This window comes from Rana temporaria, chromosome 1, assembly GCF_905171775.1.
Source record: "Rana temporaria chromosome 1, aRanTem1.1, whole genome shotgun sequence".
NCBI lineage: Eukaryota > Metazoa > Chordata > Amphibia > Anura > Ranidae > Rana > Rana temporaria.
Window position 1 is genome coordinate 90310685 of NC_053489.1, and position 14876 is coordinate 90325560.

Sequence of the window (14876 nt, forward strand, 5' to 3'; positions counted from 1 at the left end):
TCTCGTACACACGCTTGGTTTACTCGGCAAGAACCAGCAAGAAAACTGCTGGCAGAGCTTTCTTGCCGAGTATACCGAGCGTGTGTACGAGGCTTTCAGGTTTCTCGTCAGGAAAACTGTCTAAAATCTCGAAGAGACGAGAACATGTTCTCTATTTTCTCGTCGTGATTCTCGGCAGTGTTTTCCTGCCGAGAAACCCGAGAGTGTGTATACTTACCTGTCGCCGTGGAAACTCGCGCATGCTCGAAAAAAAGACTTTGACGCATGCGCAGTAGTTTTCTAGGCATAGGTAGGGTGCAGCAATATGGCGGCGACGGTTGTGACGCGTGCATGCTCGTCGTACGCGATGACATCACCGCGGTTCTTTTGAAAGGAGTGTCTGTACACTCTGGCGGCAAGTTATTCTTGCCAAGAATCTCGTCAGGAAAAACGTCAGTTTTTTCCTGACGAGATTCTGGCCCGTGTGTACAGGGCTTAAGATACACCCGTGTGATCGAGGCCTTAGGTTCATGCACACATGAGTATTGTTATCCATATGCTGCGGTTTGGTGCTAGAGTTCCAGTATGGACTGTGATTAAACCTTTTTGATGGATATCTTAAACACGGACATATAGGCAGATCTCAATTGCCAATTGATGTATAATAATGTTGCCAGTCTTCCTTCACTGTAACAGCAAGGGCCTAAACAAGGACTTTCATGGCAGGATCACCAGACATTGTTTTAAGGAAAGCTGCAGATTTAAAAAATACAAAAATGGACTTCTAAAGCTACAGTAACATGTTAAGCTTATGTGACATTTTAGTGATTGGGTGTACATATACATAAATCAATGGTTACCATGGGCGGACTGACAACTTATGGGGCCCTGGGCAATAGGAGATTATGGGGCCCCCGGGCAATAGGAAATGATGGGGCCCCCGGGCAATAGGAGATTATGGGGCCCCCAGGCAATAGATTATGGGGGCACACAGTATACACACACACATACAGTATACATACACAGTATACACACACAGTATACATACACACAGAATATACATACACACACTGAAAAGGTACTGGAGAGGCGAGGCAGCTATAATCTTGGGATTTTTACATACTGTCCCTGGTTTTACTGAGGCTGGCAACCCTGATGGGGCCCCTAGGCAGTGCCCAAGTGCCCAAATGGTCAGTCCGCCGCTGGTGGTTACCCAGTTTGTTTGGAGCATGATTGCACACCTGGTGCAAAAGAAAAGCTGAAGCCAACCAAAGCGATCTTTATTTTTTTTGTAACAGACTATTAGTTGGTGTGGCTTCACTTTGTTGCAGCGTTTGTAAATTGACTGAAAATGCCATTGTACTGAGTTGATTTGTAAGAAAAAACATGACATTTTGGGGAAGTATTATGACATTTTGGGGTTGCTAAAACTAGAGTGCAAAATTTTGGTGCAGCTCTGCTAAGAAACGAATTAGCTTGCAATTTAATTGAACAAGCTGAAGTTAGAGGCTGATTATTGGTTACCATGAACAGCTATAACAGATTTTGATTTATAGTAAATTAACTCCTTTGTGTTTCTAAAAACCACAGTTTTGTATTGAAGTTTTTATTCTCATTGAGTTCCTTGTTTTCCAGGTATACAGAGGCAGGAGGTGCTCTGTAAAAGACTGGATGATAACTCGGTTGTGCAGAATAATTATTGTGATTTGGACAGCAAGCCGCCAGAAAACCAGAGGGCCTGTAATACAGAGCTTTGTCCACCTGAGTAAGTGCTACTACAACTTTTTATACGCTATAGAAAATTGGTACTGAAAAACTCAAGTTGAGTCCTGTAGCCTTGGGAAATGTATTGGTTTAATGTTTTTTTTTTTTTAAAGCTGAACTCCAGCCAAGCATCCTAAATTACACAGATGAAATACATAAATTGAATCTATTTTACCTGCCTTAAGGATTTCTATTCTAGTTTGCCCAGTTCTAAGGTTTACACAGCCCTCTCCTATAGCACTGCCTGGAGGATGACACGACTTTCTGTTACAAGAATTCTACTGCTGACACCACTCTGCCCCCTGGACAATGAAAGAGCAGAAGCACATTGATGAAGTCATCTCTCTGCTTGCTCCTCCTGTCTGTGTGTTCCTTGTCAGTACAGCTGCATTCAGATCGTGTGACTCACATTGTTGCTCCTCCCTCTCACAGTTTTCTGCTGCGCAAGGGATTTAAAAAGGCTTATATCAAGTCAGATTTGGGTACTAATTGCAGTTAAACATACATTTACTGATACTGGCTGTTATTATGTTTTGATAGGAGAGGTACATAAGGGCAGCAGAGCATTTTAATCTTCAATTTCCTTCCCACTGCTTTAATAAAAAAACAATCACTAAATCTGCATAGAAACCAATGAGCTTCTAACCCCAGCTTGTTCAATTAAGCTTTGGTAATGAAACCTGAAAGCTCATTGGTGTATATCAAAGTGAAAACTGCAAGGCTCATCCAAAAACTCAGATCAGACATTCACTCCACAGACTGCTACATCTACAAATCTTCATCCACTGAGCCAGCCTGCTTGTCAGTCTCCCCTTTCTGGGTTCACACTGGTACAATACGACAGTCATACAACTTTCATCCTACTTTGCTCTGCGACATCAGTCCCACATCGGTCCTACATCGGTCCTACATTGGTCTTGCATCCATCCAACTTTCATGAACAGGATACTACTTTGATCCGACTTTGTTATAGTCTGACTTGTTCTTTGACCAATCAAACCAATCCCAGTGTGAAATAAATTCCCCTTACTGCTGCTGTAATCACAATGTCGGATGCCACAAGTCGGATGGTTAGGAAAAGGATCCTACTTTGATCCGACTTTAATGATATTGAATGGGCTGAAGTAGGATCAAAGTTGGACCAAAGTAGTGCAGGAACTTTTTTCAAAGTCGGACGACTTGTGTCGGACCAGTTAACCACTTGCCGTCGCCGCACCGTCATTATACGTCCACAAGGTGGCTCTCCTAGGCGAGACCACGTAAATGGACGTCCTGCCTTTTAGCCGCCACTAGGGGCGCACGTGCGCCGCCGGAGGCGCGCGCGCCCCCCCGCTCGCCCCCGACTCCCGTGCGTGTGCCCGGCGGGCGCGATCGCCGCCGGGCACACGCGATCGCTCGGTACAGAGCAGGGAACGGGAGCTGTGTGTGTAAACACACAGCTCTCGTTCCTGTCAGCAGGGGAAATGCTGATTTTCTGTTCATACACTGTATGAACAGAAGATCAGTGTTTCCCCTAGTGAGGCCACCCCCCCCCCACAGTAAGAACACACCCAGGCATACTTAACCCCTTCCCCGCCCCCTAGTGTTAACCCCTTCACTGCCAGTGGCATTTTTATAGTAATCTAATGCATTTTTATAGCACTGATCGCTATAAAAATGCCAATGGTGCCAAAAATGTGTCAAAAATGTCCGAAGTGTCCGCCATAATGTCGCAATACCGAAAAAAAAATCACTGATCGCCGCCATTACTAGTAAAAAAAAATGTTTTTTTATATATTTTTGGGGGATATTTATTACAGCAAAAAGTAAAAAATATTCATTTTTTTCAAAATTGTCGTTCTATTTTTGTTTATAGCGCAAAAAATAAAAACCGCAGAGGTGATCAAATACCACCAAAAGAAAGCTCTATTTGTGGGAAAAAAAGGACGCCAATTTTGTTTGGGAGCCACGTCGCACGACCGCGCAATTGTCTGTTAAAGCGACGCAGTCCCGAATCGCAAAAAGTACTCTGGTCTTTGGGCAGCAATATGGTCCGGGGGGTAAGTGGTTAAGACGGCTCTCATAGGGTTCACACTGGTACGACAAACGCTCCGTCATTAGGAGCTAATGTCGCATGACGTATGAAAATCAATGTTTCCCTATGAGAGCCCTCTTAACTGGTCCGACACAAGTCTGTCCGACTTTGAAAAAAGTTCCTGCACTACTTTGGTCTGACTTTGATCCTACTTCAGCCCATTGAATATCATTGAAGTCTGATCAAAGTAGGATCCTTGTCCTAACCATCCGACTTATGGCATCCGACATAGTGATTACAGCAGCAGTAAAAGGAATTTATCTCACACTGGGATTGTCTTGATTGGTTAAAGAACAAGTCAGACTATCACAAAGTTGGATCAAAGTAGTATCCTGTTTATGAAAGTCGGATGGATGTCGGAGTAATGTAGGACCAATGTAGAACTGATGTCGCAGAGCAAAGTAGGTTGTATGACTGTCGTGTAGTACCAGTGTGAACCCGGCCTCAGCCTGCATTCACACCTAAGCAGAGCATATTTCTAATGATTTAAATTTTTTTAGGGCGGTGGTTTACAAGCTTTGTACAAGTGTTTTTGCACGTGTATCAAGCTTCGGGTGTTTGTTCCTTGGGCAATGAGAGGAGAGAGATTTTTAGATGTAAAAACACACACAAAAACGAATGAAAGCACACATCGTCTATATACAGGCACACCTATTGAAACCTATTGCGACAAAAATGCCTGAATGTGTTAGGGCATAGAGCAGGCATCAGTAAATCATGGAACCACGGTGAGGATCTGGACCGAGTTGCTGTCCTATCCAAACTGCCACATTTAAGAGCCGACTTTTCCCCCAAACTTTGCACCGATGCATGGGGCAGTAATGGGAAGGGGTGGACAGAGGACATTGCTGTTGGGGGTAATGTGAAGGAGGGTACAGAGAACATCACTGTGGGGGGTAATGTGAAGGGGGGTCAGAGGGCAACACTGTGGGGGCAGTAAAATGAAGGGGGGACAGAGGACACTGCTGTTGGGGCTTAATGTAAAGGGGGGACAGAGGACATCATGGTGGGGGGGTTGATGTGAAGGGGGAACAAAGGACATCATGGTGGGGGGTTGATGTGAAGGGGGAACCTCACTTTTGGGGCAGTAGTGTGATTGGGGGGACAGCTGAGGCTGAAGAGGAGGAGATTGAGGGCTGTGTCCTCAAACTCTTTTCGCTGTCTCAAAAGGAAGAGACATCAGAAGTTTGTTTAGATCCCTCCCTTATATATCACCAAAGCCCCCCAACGGGGCTACTTAAAAAAATAGCAAAACATAATAAAACAATAATGTTTTAAAATAATAAAATAAATAAATAGTAAAAAATAAAATAAAATCACTGACACCAGTGGTGGAACTATTAGGGTCACAAGTCACACTTGCGACTGGACCCTGGTGTTCCTCCACTGGGCTCAGAGATAAGGGCCCTGGCAGGGGGGCCCTTCATGGTTTCTTGCACCGGGGCACTGAAGGTTCTAGTTCGCCTTTGTCTCTTGCCATTTTTTGTTGGAGCTTTTTGTCGACATTATTTCCAATGAAAGGCATCTGTGGCAGAAACTACAGTTGCCATTTCATCTCTTGCTCAGTTTACACTCGATTCTCAGAAAACAGAAGCAGCAGTATCTTATATGCACAGCAGCAGAGGAAATGATACATGTGTAGAATTCTGGTACAGTTTATTGGGAGTGTTATCATAACCATCTGTTGACTTTAATACATAAAGTAGAGTTTTTCAGGGATTATTCCAGCAAGATAACCATTTACAGAATGAGCTATGTCCTAAGTTGTGTGTAGCGATAAGATGTAGACGGCACCAAGCAGAATGATCGAGGCCCAGTCAATACTCGTCTTAAGAGATTATACTATTGTTTGGGAACACAAGTCCCGGGGGAGAGATTTCAGTTTGCTCAGCCTTAGCTAGAGATCCCTTGCCCCACTAGGGTTCAAGAGAGGCTGCTTCCAATAAACTAATTCCAAATGTTTGTTGAGCCACTTCATCCTTCACATATGCACAAGGAGAAATACTGTTTAGTTGGATAGATTTATCATGTTCACGGACTGTCAAAATCCTCAGCTGTACAAATGGTAAACAGCCTTCAGCTTCAGACACAAGCACTCCAGCAGAGACCACAGTAAATCCTTAAATTAACAACAAAACCTTCTCTGAGACTTAAGTCAATTCCTTCTTACTACAAAACACATTCTCCTCTTGGACCCCAAGGATGTCTGTGTGCGCTGGGCTCTGTCCCTTCCCTAAACTCCATCTCCTCAAGCATGAATGTTCTGAGTAATAACTAATGGGACTTCATCATATGTCTTGAGCAGCCAGAACGGTGTACTCTGCTTCTCACAAATTAAAATAGAAAATGTATTGTTAAAGAGACACTGTCAGCTTTGCCTGTTCAGAGCAAATGGATAGAGTCTGTGTATAGCTCCCCCCACCCCTGACACAAATACATTCCTCTCTACCAAATACTCCTACATCGCAACTGGCATAAAAATCCAAACCCTCAGGTATAAGCGGATTAGACTTCCTCACATGATTCTGTGCTTGGGCCTAGCTGACAATCGCTAGGTCCATGCACACTCCCAAGATGGAAAGAATGCCTCTGCTCCCTCTGGGCTTTAGTGTATACAGACATCGGGTAGTTTAGTGGTGGCTACGATGAAGAAAGAAGCAGTAAGGGTTTGCTCAAAAGGAATCAGTGGGCTGGGGGGACCTTTAAAGCCCAACTCCGAAAAAATCTAAAATAACTCCTTGTTTGGTCAGAGCAAGGGCTCCAAACTTTCTAAACAAAAAAGTTTACTGTCCTCCAGATTTTAGGGGGGCCGGAATGAAGCCATTAGGCGTAGAAATAGTCCCTCCTACCAGTAGGAGCAAACAGTGTATCTTTGGTAATAGGGAGAGAAATAGAGCCCTTTCATTGGTGTCAGTGGAAGGAATAGTGCCCCATCGTTGGTGTCAGTTTTAAGTATAGTGTCTTGTGTTGGTGGAAGGAAAAGTGCCCCAAGGGCCAGATAACGGCAAGCAAAGGGACACATCCAGACCCCAGGCCATAGTTTGGAGACTACTGGTCTATATGCAGACTCCCCAGCTGTTTCCTATATCCAGGTATACAGGGGGGCCACACGGCCTCCTGCAGCATTGGGCTGGCTCGCAATTGCGACCTCTGTAGGTACACCCCTGGAAAGAGCAAAAACACTAAAACTAACCATACACAGCTCAAATTATAGGCGATTCCTGTATACCAAATGAAATTTGAGCCCTGCCAAAACCACTTGGCTCAACAAACTTCAATTGAAAAATGAAAGGAACTGGCTGTCAGTATACAATAGAAGGCAGTTGGAGACTCATCCATCCACTCTGTTTAACATGGAGGGGAAAAGTGTGAACGTCTTTCGTTCAGCCCTTTGGGCTGAATAAGTGTAATCCTTACCTGCATGGCCAGCTTTGGCTAAATGGGACCATCCAAAGTCAATAATTACATTGGCTGCCTTCCTGCTCCAATGTAACAGTATTAGGACAAATAGTAAAGCACCAGCTATGTCACATGAGAGGTATAGAAGGGAGTTACATGATCCTCTATACACAGAAGTAGTGGATATTACCCTACTTGAATGTAGCGGTGGAGCAAAAGGATGTTCTTAAGGATGCTATTTTTCAATACCAAGGTGAATATGCACTGTTTGGGAGGGGTGAATCTCAGGTTTTATTTAACGTAAAAAGATTTTTTTTTTACCCTAATGCATAGAACAGACAGCAGAAAGCTGGCATGCACTGTTAGTCTTATTTTTCCGGCAAGCTCTTTGTGCCAAAAAAATGGTGTGTACATGCCGGGGCTGCGTCATTTCCTTGGGTAATCGTTAGCCTCCTTCCCCATTCTGAGGCTAAGCCTCGATTATGGAATAATGCAACAGCAGGATCGGCTCCCTAATCGCTATACGCGCTTGCCATGGTAAAACAGGAATGAAAACAAGGCTTGGCTTTGTCAATTAATGCACCTGTGTGGCATTATGGCCACAGAGTTCAAGTGAGGGTGTAAATAAAATGCTGTTTAGATGCGCAAGACAAGAAGTTCTTCTTTCAAGTAAGAACGTTCTATTTGCCTTCTGTATGAGGTGCATAGCTTCTAAACAGCAACATGCAATTCCATATTTATTATTTGGGGTAAAATTATCTGAGTTTACTACTGCTTTAAAAGTAAACCGCAGGAGAGAAGCTGCAAAGCATGCAAGGAATCCACAAAGTTGTGGAAAGAGTTGGCCAGCAGACGGGCAGCACTCACGACATGAAAGAAGATTTTTCAACTAAGCTTATATTGTCAGTAATAACTATTGTTTGTATTGCTATTACAATGCAGATGTTATAAAATGAAAGTTGATGCTGTGACCATAGATCTCCTTTAAGCAAAATAATTATTGTGTTGGGATTGATGGGAGCTTTGACATGGAGGTGTGTATTTGCATCTCTTCTCGCTCCACAGAGATTCCTTCCTGCTAACACATTGTGCACTGCCTGATGTCCTAGCTTCCACACTCCTCTCTTGCACATTTTGCACCCTCCCTACCCCGTCATGCCTTCCACACCCCTCTCCTTCAAATAATGCCCTCTGCAGTCTTCTCTTGCACATTTTGCCCCCCCTCCCCATCATACCTTCCCCACTTCTCTCCTGCCCATTGCCATACCCTCTGCACTCCTCTCTTGCACATTTTGCGACCTCCCTCTTCCCTGTCAAACCTTCCACACTCCTCACCTACACATACTGCCAACTGTCATACCCTCTGCACTCACCTCTTGCACATTTTGCACCTCCCTCCTTCCCCATCATACCTTCTGCACTCCTCTCCTGCCCACTGTCATATCCTCTTGCACATTTTGCAACCTCCCCCTTCTCTGTCATATTTTTCGCACTCCTCTACTGCTCACTATGATACCCTCCGCACTCTCCTCTTTTCCATTCTGCCTGCTGTCATAGCCTCTGCGCTTTGCTCCTGCACATATGCCATGCTGTAATAACCTCTGTACTCCCTTTCTGCACACACTGGTCACTGTCATATTATCCATACTCCTTTCCTGCACTACTGCCCACTACTGCAAATGCTGTTATACTCCCCCCTCCCCCCCTTCTCTCTTCTACACACTTTACCCACTAAAACAGCTCACTATTCATTATTTGTAATATCACCAGCCTTTACCATTCTGGAACAGGCACACTTTTGCTTGTGTATATAGTCTGTGTATTTAGCTGTTTGCCTGGAGTTCAAGCTTTATATGTATTTCATACTACATATGCTTATTTTATTAAACCTGTCAGAGCCAATGCTGTCAAATAAAACAGTCAGCTTTTTACATAGGCTGATACCTTGATGTGACAGCGATAATGTTTTATTTGTGAGTTATATATTGAGTATTGGAAACATATATCCAATTTCTAGGAAAATGTATGCCCTCGGGTTGATACTTCTGTTTCTTGAAATGCGCTGGAAAGCTTGTGCAGTCTAAATAATGGAGTCTCTTGTGAAATTGTTTTGTTATAAAAGTATAACAGTGGAGCACTATACCCTTGAAACCAGCTTCAGTTATTACAGATGTAAAAAAATATCACAAAGACTTTCTTTAAGACATAAAACAGATTGACTGCCTGTTACATAAGATTCCAGCTGTCATTTTTCTACCTTATAATTGAAGGCTTAAAGTATATAAATAACAATGTTTTTTTAGTTTTAGATAGAAAAGGGAAGAATAAAAACTTCTGTTAACTTTTTTTGTTAGCTGTGTCCCTGCTGGATATCCTCTTTTATTTTCATGGTGCCCATTATCACTGAGACAGAAAGAATGGGAAATCCAAAAGTTTACAAGTTTCACCAGAACAAGAGTTTAGGGGAACTCTTCCATTGGGTACACCTGTTCCTCTGACAACTGCCTAAAAGAAGAAGTCCCCTTACTATGTAGAGACTTCCAACTGAAACATTTTACACCTTCCAATTAGAAAAGTGGTATTAAATCTGATCTTTCTTTTGAATACATTATGGCATAAAGAACGTGGCCAGCCAGATTCACACACAGTTGTTCTTTTGAACCAGTGTGGTGTGGAACAATTATGAATTCTTCCGTTTATAAGGAGGGAAGCGAGAAAACAATCATTGGCTGGGAAAAGGTATCCTGGCTGATCAGTTCTTCTTCCAAACTTGCGAGGAGAAACTATCTAAGTGTCCAGTTTATAGAGACTTGCACTGCTTATCTACCTATTCTGATGTATCCTGCTGTTTGTTCTTATGTCAACAGGTGGTTCATAGGTGACTGGTCCGAATGCAGTAAGACATGTGATGGAGGAATGCGCACACGCACAGTGCTTTGTATTCGACGGATAGGACCTTCAGAAGAAGAGACTCTGGATGACATCAGCTGCTTGACGCACCGGCCAATTGAAAAAGAAGCTTGCAATAATCAGTCTTGTCCTCCTCAGTGGATTGCTTTAGATTGGTCCGAGGTGAGACTTTATGCAGTTCCCATGTTTCATTGACATATTGTGCAATACTTTATAACATAATTTAGTACGTAGAGCAGGGGTCAAGTCCTGGGGAAAAAAGTGTGGGAACTCCCACCCAAGATCCACTCCCCCACCAACAAAAAAAATAAATGATACGCTCATATGCATAATTACTAAACCACATGTTTTTTTTTCGATCCACTGTACCTTAGTAATCCTTTATGTTACTGGCCGCTTTCTGTATGTGAGTTCTGCCGCGACTTATCGGCAGACCTCCGAAATGTCTCCTGGGAACAATGACAAAAGCTCCCAGGAGACATCCGCACACTACCCGATGAATCCATATACAGGAAGCGGCCAGTAACATAAAGGATTACTAAGGTTCGCCTGCCCCTGACAGTGACTCGAGCTGGGCATCGCCGCTCGGCTGCTCTTGGCTGCTCTAATCCTGCAAAGGGAACTGCATTCCTGCTGTGAAAAAAGTGCAGGAACTCCGTTCCCACGCGTTCCCGCAGGACTTGAGCCCTGACGTAAAGGTACTCCAATCAGTAAAGGACATATCGTCTGCACTCATACAGGTAAAGACATACACACAAATAGTTCGATGCCAGCTGACTTCCAGTATATTATTGAGTTCTATTAAGAAAACAGAGCATTTAGAGATAACCCATGCAAGCACAGGAAGAACATATCAACATCATTCATTAAGTTGGCCCTAAATGATTTTTCTATTTTTTTCATTCAGCCAATGGCCTGAACGTAAAAAAAAAAAAAAAAACAATGGATACCTGCATTTCAGGTGGTTACTGCTGAACCCATCTACAGCCAGCTTTAGTGTCCCTGGTGGGAAGTAAACCAAGGACCCCAGCATTGCAATACACTAGTGCTAACCTCACACTAGCATATACAGTCCCATGGCACCATTGTTCAAATCTTTATCAAGGTCTGAAATATCCTTACCCAATTGCCAATAATTGATGCATTTGACTAAAGGGTCTACACTGTCTACAGGCAGTATAATTTATTAAAATAATAGTAATCTGCTCATAAATCATTGCACCTGTGCGGTGATATAACACAATACTTTACTTTGTTACAATGCTATTCACATGGCACTATGATGCAGAGGCCAGCTCAAATAATGCTGGAGTATGGAATAAAGTACGATTTTTTAATGTAGTCAGAGTAAAACAGTAAAAATGTTATTTTAAAGATATTGCTTTATTATTTTATATGAATTTGACAGTGTGCAGTAGATTTACCATCCATCTACTCTGTGAATGTCAAGCAGAACAGCCAGTGGAACAACCTTGAAATAAAATCAATTACATGTTATACCACATAGAGAATGTAGAGTCTGAGCAGGCTAACAGACCTTTACTGAGAAAGACAAATAGCGAAGCAGCATTACTGAGAGAAGCAGCACAGGGGCTGCTTTGCAGTTTCACTTGGATACAGTGGCGGTGCGTCCATAAGGGGCGCACGGGTGCAGCCCCCTCTATCACCATAAATAGATTCATGCATTGCAGGATCCTGAATTACAGCGGCGGGGCATTTTTTGTAAGCACCTGATTAGAGCCATAGGCTCTTATAGGTGTCCAAATAGGTGAACAGCGGACACCATGCTGGGCGCTCGCAGTTCACTCAGCATTGTGTTAGGAAAGCGAATGAATATTTGCTTTTCTTAACATTGAAATGCCTCTCAGCCAATCAGGTGCTCAGGTCTGTTACCTTTCACCTGATTTGGCTGAAACGACAGGCGCTGTGATTGGATGCCTATCAGGCGTCCAATCATAGCAGAGGATGGGAAGAGAGGACGGAAGAAGATATAGAGGAGCGTGGAGGACACTACCGCCATGCCTCGCTGCCCCACCAAGACAGGTAAGTGACGGGGGGTGCAAACTGGCAGCATTCGATGGGCACAGTAGCGGAAATTGATTGGCACACTGGCAGAAATTGATGGACACAGTAGCGGCAATTGATGGGCACACTGGCAGCAATTGATGAGCACAGTGGCAGCAATTGATGAGCACAATGGCAGCAATTGATGAGCACAGAGGCAGCAATTGATGAGTAGTGTTGAGCAGAATATGCCATATTCGATTTCGCGATATATCTCGAATATATATTCGAATATTCGAGATATATTCGCTAAATTCGAATATTCGTGATATTTTATCGAAATTAAATGATTGCGATTTTTCGCTATTGCGAATGCGAAAATAATTGCGATTTTTTGATAACTGCGGTAGGAGCACTCTGATTGGCTCAGAATATTCGTGATATTTTATCGAAATATCGCAACATGCGAATGCGATATTTATTGCGCAATTTCGAGAAATGCTGGAGGAGCGCTCTGATTGGCTCAGAATATTCGTGATATTTTATCGAAATATCGCAACATGCGAATGCGATATTTATTGCGCAATTTCGACAAATGCTGTAGGAGCACTCTGATTGGCTCAGAATATTCGTGATATTTTACAATACAAAATAATTGCGAATATTCGGCAAATGCGGAAGGAGCACTCTGATTGGTTCAGAATATTCTTGATATTTTACAATACAAAATAATTGCGAATATTCGGCAAATGCAGAAGGAGCACTCTGATTGGCTCAGAATATTCTTGATATTTTACAATACAAAATAATTGCGAATATTCGGCAAATGCAGAAGGAGCACTCTGATTGGCTCAGAATATTCGTGATATTTTACAATAGAAAATAAAAAGTGTTTTGCATTGGTGGTGATTCTTTACTCTATCCATCTGTCACAGCCGTTTGTCAATCAAACACCTTGAAGATTGAACACGTTCATGCTGCATGCTTTGGACTTTTTTTCACTTCACATATCAAAGACATTTTTATGAAAGATTATTTTTCTATTATTGGGACTATATTTCTTTATATATTTGTTTCACTGTGTATTTCACAAGTTATTTGCGCTTGCTTATTTTAAAATTTGCCCACATGTCTTGTCACTAGACATATTTTTTATTCTTGTAGAGCGACTCCATTTTCTGTCTTGTATTAAATTATGTTGTATAACATTTTTGAGTTGCTGCTGTATTCTCCCCTTTTTTTAAGGTATGCGCAATTTTTTCCTTCTTACAAAAAAAAATAATATCAAACATACAAATATTCATAACAGAAACATACACAAAGCCCCCCCCCTTTTGCATCAGAGACAATCAGAGTTCTCCTACCACAGTTATCGAAAATTCGCAATCATTTTCGCATTCGCAATAGCGAAAAATCGCAATGTTTTTTTTTATATATTCGGCAACATAAAAGGATCGCCTCAGCTTAGCTACTCGGCCCAGGGTCTCTAATCATACCAGCAATGCTTTTAGACGTCGATAGGATGTGATCTGTTTTAAAAATCAAATTGAAAAAATGCGAATATTCGGAATTGCGAATATTCACCGCGAAATTCGAAATATAGCGCGATTTCTCGAATATGCCATATTCGAGCCGAATATTCGCAATGCGAATATTCGTGAGCAACACTATTGATGAGCACTCTGGCAGCAATTGATGAGCACTCTGGCAGCAATTGATAGGTACAGTAACTGCATTTGATGGCACATAGGTGGCAGTTTATGGGTACAGTGGCTGTGTTTGATGGGCACAGTGGCGGCAATGGATGGCACAGTTGCTGTGTTTGATGGGCACAGTGGCTGCATTTGATGGGCACAGTGGCTGCGCTTGATGGCACAGTGGCTGCGTTTGATGGCACAGTGGTGGCAATTGATGGCACAGTGGCGGCAATTGATGGGCACAGTAGCTGTGTTTAATGGGCACATTGGCTGCAATTGATGTTTTTTTTTTTTCATTTTTTTTGCCCCCCCCCCAAAAAAAAAAAAAATGTGATCACCACTGCTTGGATATCTTAATAAAACAACAATATATAGGTTCCATTTGGCCTTATTATTTACAGGGAGGTCTGCTTTAAAACGCACACTAAGCAATAAACCTATGTGCTCTTCTCTTTATGGCTTCTGAAATGTACTTAACTTACAGATAAACACACATTCCTGAAAATGACATCTTAGGATGCTTCAGGCTAGGAAAGCTTTATGACAGAGGTGAAACAAGTTACCATCCGTTTTTATACATCCTACCTGAAACTTTTACATGTTTTTCCACCTTCCTTTCAGTATTTGTTTCCTGGAGGGTAATGTACAAGCAGAAAATAACTTCAGCCCTTTTCCTTAATTTTTCAGCCCTGCTGACAGCTATGCTTTGGAGCTGAAATAACAATGTGAGCTCAGTTCTCAGTCTGTAGTGTAATGAAGTCTGATATTGTTATATTGACTCTTGTGTAAAATGAGAGGATCAGGTGTCTTATGAATGTTTGCCTTTAAGCAGCAAAATGGCTGTAGCGTATGTTTAATATTCCTCTTTATGAGCTGTAGAGTCAGGAACTTAAAGCTGAACTCCGGAGAATGAAAAAAGCTTCCTCATTAATGCCTAGGGGACAGGGTAAAGAAGTTTTACTTACCCGATCCTGAGCTCCTGCAGGCTACTTCCTGCTACTAGACTGGTTCCTGAAGCTTCTTCTCCTATGTGTTCCAGCAGTCTAAGG

General features: G+C 42.6%; 1 protein-coding gene across 1 annotated transcript in view; it reads left to right on the plus strand.

The window, feature by feature from the left end:
* ADAMTS6 (ADAM metallopeptidase with thrombospondin type 1 motif 6) overlaps positions 1-14876 on the plus strand; it is a 397790-nt gene that overhangs the window by 348179 nt on the left and 34735 nt on the right. Inside the window, exons 21-22 of the mRNA XM_040340248.1 lie at positions 1615-1744; positions 10084-10288. Of these exons, the coding sequence (XP_040196182.1) occupies positions 1615-1744; positions 10084-10288 (335 nt within the window). The remainder of the gene's footprint in view (positions 1-1614; positions 1745-10083; positions 10289-14876) is intronic.